At 46.3% G+C, this 22,859-nt stretch overlaps 1 protein-coding gene across 1 annotated transcript in view; it reads right to left on the reverse strand.

Annotated features, from left to right (window-relative positions):
* DGKH (diacylglycerol kinase eta) overlaps positions 1–22,859 on the reverse strand; it is a 735,022-nt gene that overhangs the window by 137,783 nt on the left and 574,380 nt on the right. Inside the window, 1 exon segment of the mRNA XM_029602950.1 lies at positions 3,690–3,797. Coding sequence (XP_029458810.1) covers positions 3,690–3,797 — 108 coding nt within the window.

A 22,859-nucleotide genomic window follows, 5' to 3' on the forward strand; every position in this document is an offset into this window, starting at 1 on the left:
AAATCCAACATAAAAAAATGCAAAAAAAATTTGGCAAACTGGTTGGTTGAAATCAAATCTTGCTTTAAATAAGCAGAGAAAAAAAAATCCAAAAATGTAATGCTGGTCATTTTCTTCTAAGTTATTCTCTCAGCCATCTCTTTCCAACAGCATCTATCAGCAAAGAAACGTAGTTGTCTGTAGAGTCAACTCGAGCTGTCTCTCAAAAGACTGCACAGTAGGGACTGCATTAAACAGCTGTTACAACTATAACAAAAACTGACTGCAGAACCTACCAAAAAGCCAAGTAACATTTATTCCAACATCACAGAAAAGTCTGACACCAGTGCTAGAAAAAGCAGTCAAGAAAAATCAAGAGGGAATAAAACATATGATTAAGGTTTCTTTTTATTGTCTAGTATTTTATTGCCAGCTATAAATATTTGGTAAAATGCCAAACAGATGCATTACAGGCGTAAGCTTGCTTTGCTAAATAAGATTAGGCTGATGGCAAAAATATGTTTATGGAAAGAATGTTATAGCTTATTGTGACAAATGAACAGTAAGGCAGAAAGGTCCTTGAAGACCTTAAAATAGCAAAGTATGTACTGTGACAAAGTGATCTAAAGAGAAATAAAACAAGAGAACTTTGCATGCCATCAATGCTGAATAACACTGGAGTGCTTGTATGGCTCCTTGATTTGCTGTTGGTTAAGTTTTACTGCCAATAGGGACAGTAACTTTTAAATAGGCGTGCGTGTGCACATGTGTGTGCATTTGCCGGGGTGCGTCCAAAGATGCATCCATTTTATAACATACGTGTGTATATGCGCACAAATCCCGCAACTACAGCGTAAGTGGGGGAATTTTCCAAGGAATGTGCGCCGACACTATAAGTTGTTTTCCTAGTTCGTTCCCAGCTCACCCAGGTAAGGGATAGGACGTTGTAACCCCCCCCCCCCCCTCCAGTTAAATAGCCTTCCTTCTCCCCTGTTAGCCCTGACCCTTAAAAACCTGATGATCTTCCTATTTTTTTTGTTTTAGTATTTACATGCCATCCATAGCAGTAATAAAGTTAGGTGGCAGGGGACCCTGGCGGGCACCTGTGCGCGTAAGTATTTACACACACATCTTTTGGCCTTCCCCGACATGCCCACAAGATGCCCATGCTCCGCCCCCTTATAGATACTTTTGGCTTGTACGCCCAATGGGAGATATGTCGTCCTCAGGTGGCTTTTAAATTCTGCTTGGTGCTCGCCGGACAACTTGTGCACATATCTCCCAGTTTAGGCACTTGCAGGCCTTTTAAAATTCACATAAAAGTGAGGAAAAGTAGACTGCTCTCCTATAGTACTTCTATTTCTAATTATATATAAAGACGTCCATACTCCGAAATTAGCTAGCTAAATGAATATTTGGGCACTTAGCTGGCTAAATCCTAGCCAATAAATAAGATAGCTGGCTAGAATTTAGCCAGCTAAGGGCCAGATTTATTAAGGCTTTTCTCCCATTTTGTGTCTATGGGAAAAACCCTTAGTGGGTCAGGTACTAAGTTAGCTGGCTAACTCCAATATTCAGAGTTAGCTGGCTAAGTCTGTTAGGGCCAAAGAGTTGTCCTAAAGTTAGCCGGCTGTACTAATGAATATATCTCCAAAGTTAACTAGATAAGTTTATCTAGCTAACTTTGCTATCCGGACTGTGCCTGAATATGGACCTCAAAAAATATAAACCCTTGAAATTCTGTTGATGGGAATCTCCTGGCCCTTGCTGTCTTGCCTTCTATGGTACCATGGGAGGGGGATGTCCTAGATTTGAGGTTCCTGCTGGCATCATGGGTAGGAGATCCCTTTACCCACACTGGGTCTGCTCAATCCTGCTGGTACCATGGATAGAGGATCTCCGTGGCCCATGCCAGTTCTTATGGCTCGTGTGGGCACTATGGGTAGGAAATCCACCGGTTAACACTAGGCCTTGTGGGAAGGTATATTCTAGGAATGACTTTGGGTTGTCATTCCTGCCAATACACTTGGTCATGTTATTTTTTTTTATATTTATTTATTTATTTAAAATTTTTATATACCGACATTCATCAGTGATATCACATCGGTTCACAGTGTAACGCAAACAGACGCCTGGGGTGGCTCTTTACATCGAACAGTTATAACGTGTTAAAATAAGAATAATTAAGGAAGGGGGAAATAACGGGGAAAATAACACTAAAAATTATAAACAAGATTTGCAAATATATACAATATGTACATTAAGAGGAGATAACATAAGAAATAAAGTTGGAGAGAAATTGAAATAAGATGAGGGGGAAGAGGGGAGGGGTGGGGGGAGGGGAAGGAGGGGAAGGTAGCGGAGAGTAGAAGTTAACGGAGAAGAGAACAGAGAAGTTAGGAGAAGAAGAGGTTAGGTGTATGCTTTAGTGAAAAGCCAGGTCTTAAGTTTCCGTTTGAAGGTTTTTATGCATTCTTCTTGCCGTAGTTCGACTGGCATTGAGTTCCAGAGGGTCGGCCCTGCGATCGAGAGCGCTCTGGCTCTCGTGGATGTAAGTTTATAGAGTTTGGGGAGAGGGGGTGGGCATGGTGGCTCGGTGTTGGTGTCTGGTGGGCCTGTTGGATTGGTGGAGGCGGAAGGATTCGTTAAACCAGTTCATTTCAGGATTGTATAGGGCCTTGTGGACGAGAGAGAGAGCCTTATATTGGATGCGGGATGCAATTGGGAGCCAGTGTAGTTCTTTTAATACAGGTGTGATATGGTCGTTTCTGCGTGAGTTGGTCAAGATCCGGGCTGTTGTGTTTTGCAATATTTGAATGGGGTGGATGGAGTTGTTCGGTAGGCCGAGGAGGAGAGCATTACAGTAATCAGTTTTGGCGAAGATGGTGGATTGAAGTACTGTGCGGAAGTCAGGGGGATGTAGTAGGGGTTTAAGTTTTTTTAGGGTGTGTAGTTTAAAGAAGCCGTCTTTTAGTATATTACTGATGAATTTCTTCAGTGTGAAATGTCCATCCAGGATGACTCCCAGATCGCGGACATGTTGGGCAAATGGGATATGAGTAAGGGGGGGGGGGGGGGGGGGGGGGTTAGGGTGGTTTTGGGGTGAGATGAGCATGATTTCAGTTTTAGTGGTGTTTAGAGCTAAATGGATGGAAGATAGGAGATTGTTTATGGATTGGAGAGTATCGTTCCAGATATCCATGGCTTTTGGTAGAGAATCAGTGATTGGTATGAGTAACTGAACATCATCAGCGTAGACATAGTGAGGGAGATTGAGACTAGAAAGGAGGTGACAGAGGGGTAGTATGCCCAGGCAGGGACTCCTCTATGAGTCTTTTGGCTCTTGCTGGTGGCATGGGGATCCCCTGTCCTGCACTTTAAAATCTCTATTTCAGGTTTTAATAAATGCCGATTATTAGGCAAAATTACGGTTTATCTTCTTATAAAAGAGACCTCAGATATGACAACAGGAAGAGACCTAAAATCGCATCTGCACAAAAGAGGCAATTTTCTTTTCAGTACATAGATGAGAAAAGTAGAGTAGTGAGGAGTACAGCTGCTAACCCAAAATAACTCTATTTGACTGTGACTTGCTGGAAATCATACAACATATACACTGGGGCATTCAAGAAAACTACCAGAAATAAGAATAGATGTCATCTTTTTTTTTTTTGCTACAAGTATTCCCATTTCCTTACTGTTATACTTACATCGTCCTCCTTTGTTCCACCCCAGAAATTGGTGCCTCCTGCATAGCTTGGAATGTTTAAGACAGCAATGCCTTGAAGACTGGGAAGGGGAATGTACTGTCCATCACACTGCAATACACATATGTCAAAGGGAAGTGAGAGATATAAACATCTTCTGAGGTACAGAAACAAGTGTAACATTAAAAAACTTATCAACCACAGAGGACTTAAAAATATATAATGTACACTTATGTCCAGTATTTCTTATCTGAGCTAGACCATATACTGGATATAGCTTCAATTATGAGTATACCGTTTTTAATTTATATATTTTTTTTATAATTTTCTATTTACTAGTGTTCCCCATTCAGTGTTTTTTTTTTTGTTAAAAGATTTTTTACCATTAGAATCATTTGTGACCATCTCCTTTTGTTATAACAAAATTGTCTATAAATAGCTCTCTCCTGCATGGTCACCCCCTGGTCGCGTCTTCCCTTCCAAGAAAGTTTATTCCACTTATCTGGAGTTTGTATAGCATGCCATCATCTCATATTGAATTCAAATTTCCACTGCGGAGCAGAAACCAGAGCGGTGGAAATATGAATTCTATATGAGATGATGGCATCCTATACAAACACCAGATAAGCGAAATAAACTTTCCTGGAAGGGAAGACGCGACCGGGGGGTGACCGTGCAGAAGAGAGCTATTTATGGACAATCTTGTTATTTACAAAAGGAGATGGTCACAATTGATTCTAATGGTAAAAAATCTTTTAACAAAAAAATAGCACTGAATGGGGAACACTAGTAAATGAAAAATTATAACAAATATTATATAAATTAAAAACGGTATACTCATAATTGAAGCTATATATGGTCTAGCTCAGATAAGAAATACCGGACATAAGTGTACATTATATATTTTTAAGTCCTCTGTTGGTTGATAAGTATTGTATTACAAGAGAGGACTCATAAGGTCGTGTATCTTATAGTACATTAAAAAACTGCCAAAAATAAGAATGATATATGAACAGTTTTCTGTGCACCATTAAGGGGCCAATGCAATACAGTGCGTTTAGCCCAGCACACTGTATAACCCGCAATTGGACACGGGTTGCATAGGTGCTAACTAATCCCCTTATGCAATAAGGGAATTAGTGCCTCTACAACGCACATCCATCGTGGAGTGAAACTAATAGCACTCATCACATCTCTTTGCAAAAAAGAATGTGTGTCTAGGACGCATATTTTAGTGATGAGAAATTAATACCTGCCCGAAGCAGACATTAATTGCTGAGCGCTACTAAAACTAAAACTTCTGCTTTTCTGTACTGCCTCCTACTTAATATTGTTGGGATATTAAGTAGGAGGAACAACTCTTTAAAAAAATAATAAAAAAAAAAGTTTAAAAAAAGCACTGGCAGGGGTTTGGAAAATGGACGCTGATAAATTCAGCATCCATTCTCTGAACCTGACTACTGGCACCGAATGAGTGTATAAATCAATATTAAAGTGTCCGGCTCTTAATATTAATTTATTCACTCCTTCATTTATTGCCCATTGGTCCTTTTCACTGACATTTGTCAGTGAAAGGACCAATCACCTTTCAGGACAGTCTTCTGATACATAAATTAATTATTTATGAAAAAGCACCATGGCTAGGAGTTTTATTATGTATATACTAGCCATTAAGCCCATAACAACGGGCTACATTAAAAAAAATGTTGGTCCATTTCCTCCTCCCCTCATTCTCCTCCCTCCCACCTCATCCTCCCCTCACCCTTTATTCTCCCTCCCACCTCCCCTCAGTCACTCCCTCCCCTCTCCCCCTCCCCCCAGTCACTCCCTCCTCCCCTCAGTCACTCCCCTTCCAGATAGCACAAATGGAAGATCTTCGGGGGAGGTCCCTCGCGCGCGCGTGCCGCTAATGCGCCTTGCCGCCGCTGCCGCTAATGCGCCTTGCCGCCGCTCCTCTCCACCACCTCTCCTTGCCCTTGCCGCCGCTCCTCCCAGCGCCATTTTTGTTGTGGGCAAGCTCTGGCCGACGTGCTTGCCCGCGCATGCGCGGTAGAGTTGCTCTCTACTGCGCATTTGCGGCACGTCGGTCCGGGCTCCCTTATCTAGTAGACTAGACGTTAAGCCCGTAACAACAGGCTACATTAAAAAAAATATTTCGGTCCATTTCCTCCCCCTCCTCATTCTCCTCCCTCCCACCTCATTCTCCCCTCACCCTTTATTCTCCCTCCCACCTCCCTCATTCTCCCCTCACCCTTTATTCTCCCTCCCACCTCCCCCCTCTAGTCTCCCTTCCTCCTCCCCTCAGTCACTCCCCTTCCGGATAGCACAAATGGAAGATCTTCGGGGGAGGTCCCTCGCGCATGAGTGCCGCTACTGCGCCTTGCCGCCGCTCCTCCCAGCGCCATTTTTGTTATGGGCAAGCTCTGGCCGATGTGCTCGCCCGCGCATGCGCGGTAGAGTTGCTCTCTACTGCGCATTTGCGGCACGTCGGTCCGGGCTCCCTTATCTAGTAGATATACCATCAAGGTCATGACAATCTCAGGATAAAGGCCTCGGTAGAAATTCCATCAGTGTGACAGGCACATGTTGGAGAGGTGAGGGATCAGTCATTTTCTGTAACAGGATTAGTGTTGCGGAATTATATGCCAGAACAGTTACATCGGATACCAACAAATTTAAGAAACTCTTAAAAACCTGGTTATATAAGCAGAAATTTGAAGAATATTCAGGAAATAGAGATATAATGGTTGAAACTAGCAGCAATGAAAGTAGCCTATGTTTGTTATTTTGTTTTTAAATGTTTTTATGTTTGTGAAATTAACTTTTATTATGTATGTTATGTTGTGACTATTAAGATTTTCTAGAGTTAGAGGTATAGAAATTGTTAAAAATAAAATAAATAACTCAGTGCATACAATCATCAAGTAGCTGCACCTAAACTTATGCCTTCATTTTATAAACTGTACAGCAAGAGTCGTACAATTAATAAAATACCACATGTCACTGCCATGAAAGTATGCACATGGGGGTTCATTTTCAAAGCAGCCCACGGCCGTCCATGTGTGCGCAGTTCCCGGTGTGCACACATGGCTGCGCCGATTTTATAACATATGAGCATAGGCGCACACATATTATAAAATCTGATGGCCGTGCATACAAGCGTGCTGGATTTTAAAATTTGCGCGTGCATATGCAGGCAGTGTGCGTTGGGGGGGCCGAATTTTCCTATAATATGCAAGGCAATGCAAATCAGGCCTCTCCAGTTCCCTTAATTAAGGAGTGGGCTGGGTGGTTCCAATAATAAGAAAAGTAGACCAACGGGCGGATTTTAAATGCCCTGCTCGCGTAAATCCACCCGGATTTACGCGAGCAGGGCCCTAGTGCGCAGGCGCACCTATTTTGCATAGGCCGCCGGCGCGCACAGAGCCCCGGGACGCTCATAAGTCCTGGGGTTTTTTAAGGGGGCGTGTCGGGGGCGGGGCCGAATGACGCGGCGTTTCGGGGGCGGGAAACGGCATTTCGGGGCGGGACCGGGGGCGTGGTGCCGGCCTGGGGGCATGGTCGAGGCCTCCAGACCAGCCCCCGGGACGGATGACGGCGTGCCAGCACTCCGCTGGCGTGCGTAGATTTTCGTCTGCTTCTAGCAGGCTATGCGCGTATCTTATAAAATCCAGCGTACTTTTGTTTGTGCCTGCTGCGCGAACAAAAGTAAGCGATCGCGCTCTTTTTTAAAATCTACCCCCAAGTGCCTGTAACTAAAAACTCATCTGAGCTAAAAAATTCTAACTTATCACTATCAATTAAAAAGCAGAATGAAAATACAAACAAAAACAAACTTTGAAATGTTTGTATGCTAATGCCAGAAGTCTAAGAAGTAAGATGGGAGAATTAGAATGTATAGCAATGAATGATGACATAGACTTAATTGGCATCTCAGAGACATGGTGGAAGGAGGATAACAAATGGGACAATGCTATACCGGGGTACAAATTATATCACAATGACAGAGAGGAGCACCCGGGAGGTGGAGTAGCGCTTTATGTCCAGGATGGCATAGAGTCCAATAGGATAAAAATCTTGCATGAGACTAAATGCACAATCAAATCTTTATGGGTAGAAATCCCTTGTGGGTTGGGGAAGACTATAGTGATAGGAGTATACTATCGTCCACCTGGTCAAGATGGTGAGATGGACATTGAAATGCTAAGAGAAATTAGAGAAGCTAACCAAATTGGTAGTGCGGTAATAATTGGAGATTTCAATTACCCCAATATTGACTGGGTAAATGTATCATCGGGACATACTAGAAAGATAAAGTTTCTGGATGGAATAAATGACAGTTTTATGGAGCAATTGGTTCAGGAACTGACAAGAGAGGGAGCTAAACTTTCAAAAGGGAAACTTTGATAAATGAAAGGAGCAGCTACAAAGGTAAAAAGTGTGCAAGAGGAGTGGTCATTGTTAAAAAATACCATCCTAGAAGCACAGTCCAGATGTATTCCACACATTAAGAAAGGTGGAAAGAAGGCAAAACGATTACCGGCATGGTTAGAAGGGGAGGTGAAAGAAGGCATTTTAGCCAAAAGATCTTCATTCAAAAATTGGAAGAAGGATCCAACAGAATGTTATTGTTTGTAAGGTCTTGGGACACTGTGGCTGCTGACCATGCCCACAGGGGGGAAGTCCCGTGAGGGGCCACAGGTCAGGCTCAGCTTTAGGATACATAACAGAGAATTATCTTTTATTAAACAGAGTTGAGGAGCCACCAGAGGTGGCAGTAGTGAGTAGAGATTAAGCCCAGCTGGGCTTGTAGTCCCTCAGGACACTGGAACAGCAATCCCTCAATAGCTGTGCTGTAGTGGAAAGAAACTGAGATAGTGAATACAGTGAAGCATACACAGGGTTCTGGTATAAAGCCTTGTTGGTGGTTTACTCACACAGCGGTTTCACCCAGAAGGTAACAAACAAGCTGGAATAGAGGCAGGCCCTCGAGGAGCGAGTACCTGGTTCCAGGGAACAGCTCTGAGAGAATATAGATGGTAACTCATTGATGGTGTAGGCAGCGGGTTCTTCCAAGCAGAAGTGAGCTCAGGCAGCGAGTCTGGGAACATGGACCCTCAAGGAGCGAGTACCGATTCCAGACAGCGACCTGAAAGAAAAGAGAGAGGCCCCCGAGGAGCGGGTACCCTGATAGAGTAAGTCCAATTAAGGAGAGGCAGAGTAGCTAGGTACGGAGAGAGAATCCCATCCGTAAGGAGTTCCCCCTGCTAACTCGATTAGCTAGCAGAGTAGGCTTTTGTATCCGGGATGCGTGATGTCATCACAGGGCGACGCCCCTGAGGTTCGCGCCAAAGAAAGCATAAGAAGCAGGGCTGCGCGGTGCGTGTGCCCTATGGCAGCTGAACAACATGGCGGGATGCAGCGCCCAAGCCGGACCGGGGATGCCGGAAAGGATGGCAGGCAGACGCCGCGGCAGCCAGATGTCCATCAACCGCGGGAGGAGTCGCAAAAGAGGTAAGGAGGGTGGAGTGGAGACGTCGGGCAGCGACAGTCGTAACACAGAAGAAAATAGGATAATGCATACGTGTTGGCAAGTTAAATGTAAGACATTGATAAGACAGGCTAAGAGAATCTCTCCACACCTCCCTCCTAAACCCCTGATCTCCAACGACCCAGCTTTCAGCACCATAACGTCCCAACCCACTGTAAGAGACCTTGGGGTAATTCTAGATCAACAACTCAATCTAAAAAAACAGATCAACTCCATCCTCAAAGAAGGTTTCTTCAAGCTCAGTATTCTGAAGAAACTCAGACCCCTCCTCCACTATCATGATTTCCGTACTGTCGTCCAAGCTACCCTTTCCTCAAAGCTTGACTACTGTAATGCTCTCCTCCTCGGTCTACCCTCCTCCACTACCAAACCCCTACAAATGTTCCAAAATGCAATCGCCAGGGTTATCACCAACTCACGGAAAGCTGATCACATCACCCCCATACTCAAAGACCTCCACTGGCTCCCCATCGCATCCCGTATTTTCTTTAAAATCTTAACCATAGTACACAAATCCATCCACTCCTACAACTCTAACTGGCTTGATGAACCCTTTTGTCCCATGCGCTCTGAACGACCCATTCGATCTGTCAACAAAGGCACCCTCTCTATTCCCCCTTTAAAAAAAGCCCACCTCTCCACTACAAGGGATCGCGCACTCTCCATTGCAGGCCCTAAACAATGGAACGCCCTCCCGACCACACTCAGACTTGAGCCATGCTACTCCAAGTTCAGGAAAAAACTTAAAACGTGGCTCTTCCGACAAGCCTACCCAGATTAAATTTCCCCCCTCATCTCCTTTAACAGCCCCCACCTAAATTGAACCCATTTGTATATAGTCTCTTGTAATTAGCCTGTTACACCTAAGCCTTTATATATAGACCTTGTAAATAGCCTGTTACAGTTTTTAATGCTTTATTTCTCAATGCCTTCTGCTCTATTTATACTCCTCCCTGTTTCCCCTCCCTGTTGATTGTACTTTCAGCCTATTAGTTACAATGTGAACCGGTATGATGTTTGCATACTAATGCCGGTATATAAAAGTTTCAAATAAATAAATAAAAGTTGAAAAGAAGATGGCCAAGAGGCAAAAACTCACAATAAAAACTTTTTTACAAATATCCGAAGCAGAAAGCCTGTGAGGGAGTCAGTTGGACCATTAGATGATCGAGGGGTTAAAGGGTCACTTGGAGAAGGTAAGGCCATCGCAGAAAGATTAAATGATTTCTTTGCTTCGGTGTTTACTAAAGAGGATGTTGGGGATGTACCCATTCCGGAGAAGGTTTTCATGGGTAATGATTCAGATGTATTGAACCAAATCACGGTGAACCTAGAAGATGTGGTAGGCCTGATTGACAAACTGAAGAGTAGTAAATCACCTGGACCGGATGGTATACACCCCAGAGTTCTGAAGGAACTAAAAAATGAAATTTCAGACCTATTAGTAAAAATTTGAAACCTATCATTAAAATCATCCATTATACATGAAGACTGGAGGGTGACTAATGTAACCCCAATATTTAAAAAGGGCTCCAGGGGCGATCTAGGAAACTACAGACCAGTTAGTCAGACTGGAAAAATAGTAGAAAGTGCTCTAATTATCAAAATCACAGATAGAAAGACTTGGTTTAATGGAACAAAGTCAGCATGGCTTTACCAAAGGCAAGTCTTGCCTCATAAATCTGCTTCACTTTTTTGAAGGAGTTAAAAACATGTAGATAAAGATGAACTGGTAGATGTTGTGTATTTGGATTTTCAGAAGGTGTTTGACAAAGTTCCTCATGAGAGGATTCTAGGAAAAGTAAAAAGTCATGGAATAGATGGCAATGTACTTTCGTGGATTACAAACTGGCTAAAAGACAGGAAACAGAGAGTAGGATTAAATGGACAATTTTCTCAGTGGAAGGGAGTGGGCAGTGGAGTGCCTCAGGGATCTGTATTGGGACCCGTACTTTTCAAAATATTTATAAATGATCTGGAAAGAAATACGACAAGTGAGGTAATCAAATTTGCAGATGATACAAAACTGTTCAGAGTAGTTAAATCACAAGCAGATTGTGAAAAATTGCAGGAAGACCTTGTGAGACTGGAAAGTTGGGCATCCAAATGGCAGATGAAATTTAATGTGGATAAGTACAAGGTGATGCATATAGGGAAAAATATCCCATGCTATAGTTACACATTGTTAGGTTCCATATTAGGAGCTACCACCCAAGAAAGAGATCTAGGCATCATCGGTTCAGTGTGCTGTGACAGTCAAAAAAGCAAACAGAATGTTGGGAATTATTAGAAAGGGAATGGTGAATAAAACGGAAAATGTCATAATGCCTCTGTATCGCTCCATGATGAGACCGCATCTTGAATACTGTGTACAATTCTGGTTGCCACATCTCAAAAAAGATATAGTTACGATGGAGACGGTACAGAGAAGGGCGACCATAATGATAAAGGGAATGGAACAACTCCCCTATGAGGAAAGACTAAAGAGGTTAGCACTTTTCAGCTTGGAGAAGAGACGACTGAGGGGGGGATATGATAGGGGTGTTTAAAATCATGAGAGGTCTAGGATGGATAAATGTAAATCGGTTATTTACTCTTTCGGATAATAGAAAGACTAGGGGGCACTCCATGAAGTTAGCATGTGGCACATTTAAAACTAATCGGAGAAAGTTCTTTTTCACTCAACGCACAATTAAACTCTGGAATTTGTTGCCAGAGGATATGGTTAGTGCAGTTAGCATAGCTGTGTTTAAAAAAGGATTGAATAAGTTCTTGGAGAAGTCCATTACCTGCTATTAATTAAGTAGACTTAGAAAATAGCCACTGCTATTACTAGCAACAGTAACATGGAATAGACAGTTTTTGGGTACTTGCCCGTTCTTATGGCCTGGATTGGCCACTGTTGGAAACAGGATGCTGGGCTTGATGGACCCTTTCTCTGACCCAGTATGGCATGTTCTTATGTTCCCTACCCCTCTGCTTAACCTTCCTTCCCTTTCCCCTTTCCCCCGCAACCCCCAGCCTCTGCTTATCTACCAGAATTTTTTTTTTCTACTTACTGCTCCCTTGGAGCAGAAGCATTTTCCACGCGCGTGCAGCTAATGGCTGCTGTCCTGGCCAGCCTCTGTCCCGCCCGGCCTAGACCACGCCCCCAGCTCGCCCCATCGGCGCATAACAGGGTTTGACTGAGTGTGTAACCTGTTTTTTACGTGCACGGGTCTTTGAAAATTTGTGCTTTATGTTTCAGTACACATACATTTTTTTTTAATGCAGGGATCCACTTACTTTATAAAAAAGAATGTGCATATATTTTATGCATTAAATAATTGCAACCTGTGCACCCTCTGTTTATGCATGGATAAAGGTATTTTATAAAGTTGACATATGAGTGTATCTTGCTTATGAAAAACTTGTGGACGTACAAGTTTGCTGAAACCTCTGCCAGTTGACCCAGCCCTTCACCTGTTCACTCAAACCCTCCGTCAGATCACCCTCATTCTCCACTACTTGCTCCAGACTCCCCACCCAAATTCTACACACAAAGAGAAGTCAGATTTAATATCTATGACTCGATTAGCAGATATAACTGCACATGGCCATGTTTTGATGACCTATGCTGCATATTCCATTTACAAAATAAATAAATGTGCATGTCTTTCCAAACCATGTCCAGGATGCCCTCAAAACACCCCCTTCTCTCCATGCATATCTTTCTGTGTGGCAGCAACATTGTGCACATATTCCTGCCTTTCTGAAAATTCACATTCTGTTCACAGAGGCTACTTATACACGTATATCCCGATTTGATACACACAACCCCTCACTTAAGTCTTTGAAAATTGCCCCTGAATGTACAAACATCAAGGAATATCCTTAAATACTGAAATGGGGCTAAGCTTACAACAAGAAAACAGAATAATGTTTGTGAATGAACTGTGATGGCAGTAGTGGTGGCAGTTAAGTTTCCTTGATGTCTTATTTTTTAACTCATTTAAACAGCAAAACTGGATATCCATTATACCTTGCATTCAGCCTTTACCTGTGCAGCTTCATTTAACAGGCCCTCCATAAAACATTGCAGTGTTCCTTAAAATCTGAACAACCCATAACAAATTTCTTCTAGCTCAGAAAGCAGAGTTGCTTACCTGTAACAGATGTTCTCCCAGGTCAGCAGGATGTTAGTCCTCACAGATGGGTGACATCGTCAGATGGAGCCCCGACACGGAACACTTTTGTCAAAGTTTCTAGAACTTTGACTGGCACACTGAGCATGCTCAGCATGCCACCAACCCCATGGCCACACAGGGTCCCCCTTCAGTCTCGTTTTATAGCAAAAAAAAAGCATGAGCGAAAAATAAAATAAGAAAATGTTAGCGAACCCAACTCCGCGGGGTGGCAGGTGAATTTCGTGAGGACGAACATCCTGCTGTCCTGGGAGAACACCTGTTACAGGTAAGCAACTCTGCTTTCTCCCAGGACAAGCATTTATTTATTTATTTATTTATTTAATTTAATTTAATTCTTTTTAATATACCGATGCTCAAGACCAAGTCTTATCGTACCGGTTTACATCACAACCAGGGGAAAAACTATAACTTATGAAAATGAAAGTTACAATGAACAGGGAGAATAATTCAGGACCATTGAAAGTAGAAGGAATTAGATTAAGAAAACGCTTTTTAAGGAAATGCGCAACGGGCAACTATAAACAATTGGTTTGCAAGTCATTGCTATTTGGGGAGAGCTTCATACTGGAAAGGCTTGAGAGAACAACCAAGTTTTCAGTTTCTTTCTAAAGGACAGAAAACATTGTTCCTGGCGTAGATCTGGGGGTAGTGTGTTCCATAGCTGTGGTCCGGCGGATGACAGTGTTCGTTTTTGAAAGGAATTGTGGATAAAGGATTTGTATGGAGGTGCCTGGAGAGTTCCTTTGTATGCCGATCTTATCGGTCTATTGGAGTTATGGAATTCGAGCGGGATGGTGAGTTGTAGTGAGGATTGATTGTAGATGGATTTGTGGATTATGGTCAGGGTCTTGAACAGTATTCTATAATGGATAGGAAGCCAATGTAGGTTTTTAAGTATCGGTGTGATATGGTCCTTGCGACGTGAATTAGTGAGGATCCTGGCTGCTGCGTTTTGCAGCATCTGTAGCGGTTTAGTTGTGGAGGAAGGGAGGCCGAGCAGTAGCGCATTGCAGTAGTCAATCTTTGAAAACAGAATGGCTTGAAGGACTGAGCGGAAGTCCTGAAAGTGGAGGAGCGGTCTTAACTGTTTTAGAACATGTAGCTTATAAAAGCATTCTTTTGTGGTGTTGTTGATGAACTTTTTGAGGTTCATTCTGTTGTCCAGGATAGCACCAAGGTCTCTCACCTGACTTGTTGTAGGTAAGGATGGGTTGCAGGCGAGGGGGTTATTGTCATTAGGACAGATGACGAGGAGTTCGGTTTTGGAAGTATTAAGAACTAGATTGAGACTAGAGAGTAGGAGGTTGATGGAGTGAAGGCAGTTGTTCCAGAAGTTTAGGGTGTTGTGGAGGGTGTCCTTGATGGGGATTAATATCTGAACATCGTCAGCGTAAAGTAAGTGGGTGAGGTTGAGATTTTCTAGTAGCTGGCATAGGGGTCGTAGATAAATATTGAACAGGGTTGGAGATAAAGAGGAACCCTGGGGAACACCTTGATTGGATTGGACGGGGTGGGATTCTTTATCATTTATCCTGACTTTGTAGTGTCTGTTATTGAGGAATGATTTGAACCAGATGAGCGCCGATCCTGTGATGCCAATTTCTGCCAGACGATTGATGAGTATTGAATGATTGACAGTGTCAAATGCTGCCGAAATGTCTAAAAGGGCCAGGAGGTAGGACTGGCCTTTGTCAAGACCTGTCATGATTTTTTCTGTTAACGAGAGTAGGAGTGATTCTGTGTTTAAGCGCTTCCGGAAGCCGAATTGAGAAGGGTAAAGAATGTTGTGCGAGTCTAGGAAATCTATGAGTCTGTTGTTGACAAGTTTTTCCATTAACTTGGCGATAAAAGGTAAGTTGGCAATAGGGCGGAAGTTGGCCGGGTTGGCTGGATCCAAGTTAGGTTTTTTTAGTAGGGGTTTTAGTGAGGCTGTTTTTAAAGAGTCTGGGACCGATCCTTGAATGAGGGAGCAATTTATGATGTCAGCCAGGTGTTTGGCTATGGTGTTGGGAATGGTAAGTAAATGTTTGGTAGGTATTTGGTCTGACGGATGAGATGAAGGCTTCATTTTCTTTATTATAGATTCGATCTCCAGAGAGGAAGTGTGTTCGAGCGAATCTAAGGTGGGTTTAATGGTATCCGGGGATTGGGTTAGGGGCAGGTGGAGGCTGGGTGTTTGAGGTCATGGTTGTGATTAGGTTTTTGATTTTGTTGTTGAAGAATGAGGCCAATTCTGTAGCTTTGTTTTGTGCTTCTTCTTCTGGGATGATTGGAGGAACCGGGGTGGTGAGGGATGCTACATATGCAAAGAGAGTCTTGGGGTCATACATATAGCTGTGAATTTTTTTGGCATAGAAATCTCTCTTGGTACGTAGAATGGTGCTCTTATAGAGGTTCATTGCAGTTTTATAGGAGGCCTGGGCGGCTGGTGAGGGGTCCTTACGCCAGCGTAATTCTTTAAGTTGCAGGTCTTGTTGGTGGTATGATGGTAGTCTTCACAGATGGGTTAATAAAAGCTGCAGGCTGTCCCTGAAACACCCTGGGCCAACTAGCACCCAATAACGTACAACAGGCTGTTGCGACCATCGCTGCCCGACGTCTCCACTCTGCCCAACTTACCGCATAGGCGACTCCCTCCGGGGTTGATGGAAGGCTGGCTGCTGCGGCGTCTTTCAGCCGTCCTCTTCCAGCGTCCCCGGACCGGCCCGACGCTGCAATCTGCCATGTTGACCTGATGCCTAGGGGCGCGTGCACGGCCCCGCCTCAAATACCAGAAGTGGCGCGAACCTCAGGGGCGTCCCCCTGAGATGACGTCATCCGCTTCAGATATTTAAAGGTCTCTGAATTGCTAACAACTCGAGTTAGCAAGGATAAGGATACGGATATCGATTTGTTCTATCTACGCTACTCTCCTTGTTCTATCTCGCTGTCTATCTCGCTGTCTCCTTGGACTAACCAGGGGTACCCGCTCCTCGGGGGCCTCGCTCTCTCTTACTTTGTAGATTGCAGTCTGGAACCGGTACTCACTCCTCGAGGGCCTTCTTCATTCCAGTTCCTGGGCTTCTATGAGACATTGTGTGAGTGTTACCATCAGGTTCTGTCCATGAACTCTGCATACCCTGCATACTCACTATATTTCAGTTTCTCTACAGCTCAGCCTCCAAGTATTGTTGTTCCAGTATCTGAGGGACTACAGCCCAGCCGGGCATTCCAGCTCACTACTGCCACCTCTGGTGTTCAGTATACTGTCTAATAAAAGAACTAGTGTGTGTCTGTTTCCTAACTCTGAGCCTGACTGATGGTCCCTCTTGGGATCTTCCCCTGGGGGCGTGGTCATCTGCCACCGGTCCAAGGATGCACCCACAACTCTCCTAAATAACAACAAATTGCTAACTCCATGGATCCGGCACAACTCAATGCCTTGCAGGCCATACCGGGCCTGGCCCAGCTCGTTGTGGAGCAGCAAGATGCCTTGGAGAAACTTACTGCAGCATTTCATCAGCTACACACACAGAAGGTTCAAGGCACAGCCTCCAACCAAGGTGGTCAGTTACCGGAGGTAACTTTGAAGACTGCTGTACCACTGGCGGCTCCAATCCGCTTTTCCGGAGAAATCCAGAAGACCCGGGACTTTTTGAACCAGTGCTGCATGCACTTTGCCTTACAGCCGTCTCTATTTCCTACAGCTCTCTCCAAGACTACCTATATCCTTTCATACCTGGATGGTAGGGCCCTGTCTTGGGACTCTATTTTGCAGGACAAAGAAGGATTTATGGACTTGTTTAAATCCGTTTTTGATGATCCTGCTCAAACTTCTGTAGCTGGTTCTGCTTTAGTGGATTTGAAGCAAGGCAACAGATCATTGGCTGAATTTGCCATAGAGTTCTAAACTCTTGCGGCAGAACTTCGCTGGGACCCCAAATGTCTCAAGACTGTCTTTTGCAGAGGCCTGGATAACCGTTTAAAGGCCGAGCTGGCTGCTCGCCAAACACCTGACTCGCTGGACGAATTAGTAGCCTTGGCCACTCGGATTGATCACCGGCTCCGGGACAAGGTGAAGGAACTCCGGTCTAGGGTGTTACCTGGGTTGAAACAGGCCAGTGCTGCCTCTACACCTCGGATAGTTCCAGTAATCCCTGCTGCTGATACAGATGAACCTATGCAACTTGGTCATGGACACTTGACTTCAAAGTAGAGAAGATTTTGGAAGAAGAGTGGCCTTTGCATGTACTGTTGTCAACCCGGCCATGATGTTTCTACATGCTCCATTCATCCGGGAAACGGATGGGCCTAAGTCCTGCAGGAGGACTGTTCTTAGGCCACACTGCAACATCTCCTCTGCTCTCTCTCCCAGTCTCCTTGACCTACGGACCGATCACGGTTCAGACTCCTGCCCTGATGGGCTCAGGGGCAGGAGGCAACTTCATTCTCAGACTTCTAGTGGAAGACCTGAAGAGTCCCCTCATCAAATCAGAAGATCCACTATTGTGTTACAACTTGAAGTGTGCTTTGGACGTTCCCCAACTTCACCACTTCCACTGAAGATCTCAGTGACATCCCCAGCAGCTCATCCATCGCTGCTGACATCTACAACATACTCAGTGAGATTTCTTCCAAGACTCAAGATCCACCTGTCATCAATGCAGAAGACGACTTAGAATACAAAGTCGAGGAGATTCTGGATGCCCGTAAAAGAGGCAAGACTTTTGAATACCTTCTAAAGTGGGAAGGTTTCGGCCCCGAAGAAAACTCTTGGGAGCCTCAGGCCAATATCCTGGACAAAGAGATGCTTCATCAGTTCCATCTCGTGCATCCTTCAAAGCCTAAACCTGGTACCCGAAGAGGAGATCGCCCTTTGAAGGGGGGTACTGTTGCGACCATCGCTGCCCAACATCTCTACTCCGCCCACCTTATCGCATTGGCGACTCCCTCCGGGGTTGATGGAAGGCTGGCTGCCGTGGCATCTTTCGGCCGTCCTTGTTCGGCGTCCTCGGACCGGCCCGACGCTGCAATCTGCCATGCTGACCTGATGCCTAGGGGCGCACGGGCGGCGCAGCCCCGCCTCAAGTATCAGAAGCAGCGCGAATCTCAGGGGCATCCCCCTGAGATGACGTCATCCGCTTCAGATATTTAAAGGTCTCGGAATTGCTAACAACTCGAGTTAGCAAGGATAAGGATACGGATATCGATTTGTTCTACCTCGCTACTCTGCCCCCTCGGACTAACCAGGAGTACCCGCTCCTCGGGGGCCTCGCTCTCTCTTACTGTGTAGATTGCAGTCTGGAACCGGTACACGTTCCTCGAGGGCCCTCGTTCCTGGACTTCTTCGGAATTCACTTCTGCCTGGAAGTCATCGCTGCCTACTACATCTGTGAGTTACCATCGCTCTCTCAGAGCTTTCCCTGGAACCAGGTACTCGCTCCTCGAGGGCCTACTTCATTCCAGCTCCTGGGCTTCTATGAGACATTGTGTGAGTGTTACCATCAGGTTCTGTCCATGAACTCTGCATACCCTGCCTACTCACTAAATTTCAGTTTCTCTACAGCTCAGCCTCCAGGGATCGCTGTTCTAGTATCTGAGGGATTACAGCTGAGCCGGGCGTTCCAGCTCACTACTGCCACCTCTGGTGGTTCAGTATACTGTCTAATAAAAGAACTAGTGTGTGTCTGTCTCCTAACTCTGAGCCTGACCTGTGGTCCCTCTCGGGATCTTCCCCCGGGGGTGTGGTCATCTGCCACCAGTCCAAGGATCCACCCACAACTCTCCTAAATAACAATACAGGCAGAACAACAGGGGCACTGTTGGCAACAACTGGGCAGCCTGAACATCATACCGGGCCCTAGGAAGACAAATTACGGAGGATAGACTGGCCAAAGACGCTGTCATGACATCCATCCTTGTCCAGGCAGTGATGGGATGCAAAGGTGTGGAGGGAGCTCCATGTCACAGTTTTGCAGATTTCGGTAATAGGGACTGCCCAGAAGTGCGCCACTGATGCTGCCATGGCCCTCACTGAGTACGCTTTCACTTGTCCCTCGAGCGGAAGGCCTGCTTGCTGTTAGCAGAAAGCAATACAGTCCACCAACCAATTTGAGAGGATCTGCTTGCCCACCGCAACTCCCAGTCTATTCTTGTTGAAGGAGACAAAGAGTTGGGTGGACTGCCAGTGGATTGTGGTGTCGTCCAAATAAAAGGCGAGAGCACGCTTGCAGTCCAAGGTGTGCAGAGCCCGCTCATCTGGGTGTGAGTGTGGCCTCAGGAAAAAGGTGGGCAACACAATGTACTGATTTAGGTGGAAGTCAGTCACTACCTTAGGCAGGAATTTGGGGTGAGTGCGAAGAACACCCTGTCGTGGAAGAATCTTGTGTAAGGCAGGTAGGTCACTAGGTCCTGCAGCTCACTGACTATGCGAGTGGACGTAACCGCCACGAGCAAGAGAACCTTCCAAGTGAGATGCTTGAACTCGCAGGAGCGCAGAGGCTCAAACAGAGGCCACATGAGCCTTGCCAGCAATATGTTGAGGTCCCAGGCCACAACAGGAGGATGTAGTGGAGACTTCAGCTGAAGTAAGCCACTCATGAAGCGCCCTACCAAGGGCTGGACTGAGACTGGGGTATTGCCTACCCCTCTGTGGTAGGCGCTACTGGCACTCAGATGTACCCGGATTGAAGTTGCCTGTAGACTAGACTCTGAAAGGCACCAGAGGTAGTCCAACAGCCTCGGCGTGGGCAAGAGAAGGGGTCAAAGCCTTCTTACGTGCACCAAAAGGAGAATCTTTTCCACTTCGTCTGATACGATTTCCACATGGAAGGCTTTTGCAAAGCTACTAGGACCCGCGAAACATTATCAGAAAGGTTGATGAACCGCAGTATCAGCCTTTTAACATCCAGGCTGTTAGGGACAGTGGCTGGAGGTTCGGGTGGCGCAGTCTGCCTTGATCCTGCATGATGAGGTTGGGCAAGGTGCCCAGGCGAATGGGCTCCTGGACAGACAGGTCTCGGAGAATGGAAAACCAGACCTGATGCGGCCAATGCGGGGCTATGAGGTAGCTTCACAAGAGTCTTGCCTATTAGCGGAAACGGTGGGTATGCATATAGGAGGCCCGCACTCCAGGAGTGGGTGAAGGCATCTACGGCCGGACTCTCCCGGTTCCTGTGCAGGGAGCAGAATCGGTCCACCTTGTGGTTCTGCAAGGAATCAAAGAGATCCACGTCCGGCTGACCCCACCGGCGGAAGATCCTGACTGCTATACAGGACTTCAGGGACCACTCATGGGGCTGGAGTGTCCAGCTGAGGCGGTCTGCCACTACATTCTCAGTGCCTGCCAGGTAGATGGCTTACAGGAGCACGGCACGCAACACGGCACAGGCCCAGATCTGTGCCACCTCTTGGCAGAGCAGATAGGAGCCTGTGCCCCCGTTTGTTTACGTACCATATGGTTACCTGGTTGTCCGTCTGGATCAAGACGACTTTGTTGGACAGGCAGTCCTGGAATACGTAGAGGGCATACTGCATTGCTTGGAGTTCCAGGACGTTGATCTTGGAGGCCGCCTCGGCTCTCGACCAGACCCCTTGTGTCTGTAGGTTGTTGGCATGGGCTCCCCAGCCTAAGTTGGAGGCGTCCGTGATCAAGGTCACCAGAGCAGCCAGGGGGTGAAAGGGAAGTCCCTTGCTCAAGTTGGATTCCTGTGCCCACCAGGCCAGGGAGAGCTGGAGTGGGTTGGTTATCAGGATGAGTGCTGAGAGTTTCTGAATGGCTTGTCGCAACTGAGACCGCAGGGTCCACTATGTGACGCTCCTGGCTAGGTGGGCCATTGGGGTGACATGCACCGCCGCTGCCATGTGACCCAGCAACTTCAAGAGCAGGTGGGCGATGGCCGTATGCCGACAGCAGATGGATCTGGCTTGGCCGATCAGGGTGGCTATACGTTCGCTGGGGAGGAACGCCTTGGCCACCGTGGTGTCCAGGTCCTCTCCTATGAAGGACAGCTGCTGGGATGGAGTCAGCTGGGATTTCGGGTAGTTGACGAAACCCCAGTGTCTGGAGGAGGTGTAACGTCATGCTGAGGGACTGAAGGGCCCCTTCCCTTGACGAACTCTTGATGAGCAATCGTCCAGATATGGGGACACGTGTACCCCATTCCAGCGCAAATGTGTTCCACCACTGACAGGCACTTCATGAAGACCCGGGGCATGAAGGCTAGCCTGAAGGGTAGAACCCTGTACTGACAGTGTCGGTGGACAACAACAAAGCGCGGATATTTGCAATGAGGAAAAATCGCAATGTGCGCGTAAGCGTCCTGTAGATCCGGAGAGCAAAGCCATTCCCCTCAGTGCAGAAATGGAAGCAGGGTGCCCAAGGACACCATTCTGAACCATTCCCTGCAAGAGAAGCTGTTTAAGGCTCGAAGACTGAGGATAGGACGGAGGTAACATGTCTTTTTTGGGATTAGAAAATATTGAGAGTAGAACCCTTGCCCCCACTGAGCTCGAGGGACCGGTTCCATGGCTCTGGACTGTAGCAGGGTTGAGAGCTCTATCTTGAGTGTCTCTGCGTGCTCTACCAGGCTCCATGCCGGGGAGGGTGAAGAGTCTGGAGGAACAGCGAGATTCAGGTGATAACCATGAGCTACGATGGACAATACCCATCGGTCAGTGGTGACTGGGAACCAATGGTTGACAAAGTGGCAGAGAAGACCTCCCACAGGTGGGCTGGCCGGTGTGGGTAGAGGGGATTGGTTTTTGTTCTCTGGATGCCAGTCAAAACCCAGCTACAGGACCAGGCTGGGGAGCTGGTTGAGCTCTAGGCGCTCTTTGGCGAGGGTGCCCTCTTTGGGTGGACGAAGCTACACGAGCACAGGAGTCCGGACAGTAGTATCTCCGTTGTTTATAAAATTGCATCCTAGTATCCCGACGTGGACCGCTACGGGTCGCTGAGGGGGCATCAGAGGTGGTAGTGGATAGCTGATGCAGGGTCTCATGGTGATCCTTGAATTGGGCCACTGCATTGCAGATCTTGTCCCCAAACAGGTTTTCTCCTGTACAGGGGAGGTCAGCTAACTTTTCCTAGACCTCCGGACGAAGGTCTGAGGCTTTGAGCCAGGCCCAGCGTCTGGCACTAATGCCTGCGGCTGAGAACCTTGACACTGTTTCAAAAATTTCATAGGCTGCCCTCACTTCGTGCTTCCCAGCTTCCAATCCTTTTTGGAGGATGGAGCCCAGGCCCTCCTGAAACTGCTGTGGCAGGGTCTCCGAGAACTCCTGAACTTGTTTCCAGAGGTTCCTGTTATACTGATTCATGTATAACTGGTATGCAGCTATACGTGCAATCAGCATAGACCCCTGGAGAACCGGTCGCTCAAGGGTGTCTAAGGACCTTTGGTCTTTTCCTGGAGGGGAGGAGGAGTGAAGGCGGGTCCTCTTGGCCTTTTTCTG

Source organism: Rhinatrema bivittatum, chromosome 5 (genome assembly GCF_901001135.1).
Source record: "Rhinatrema bivittatum chromosome 5, aRhiBiv1.1, whole genome shotgun sequence".
NCBI lineage: Eukaryota > Metazoa > Chordata > Amphibia > Gymnophiona > Rhinatrematidae > Rhinatrema > Rhinatrema bivittatum.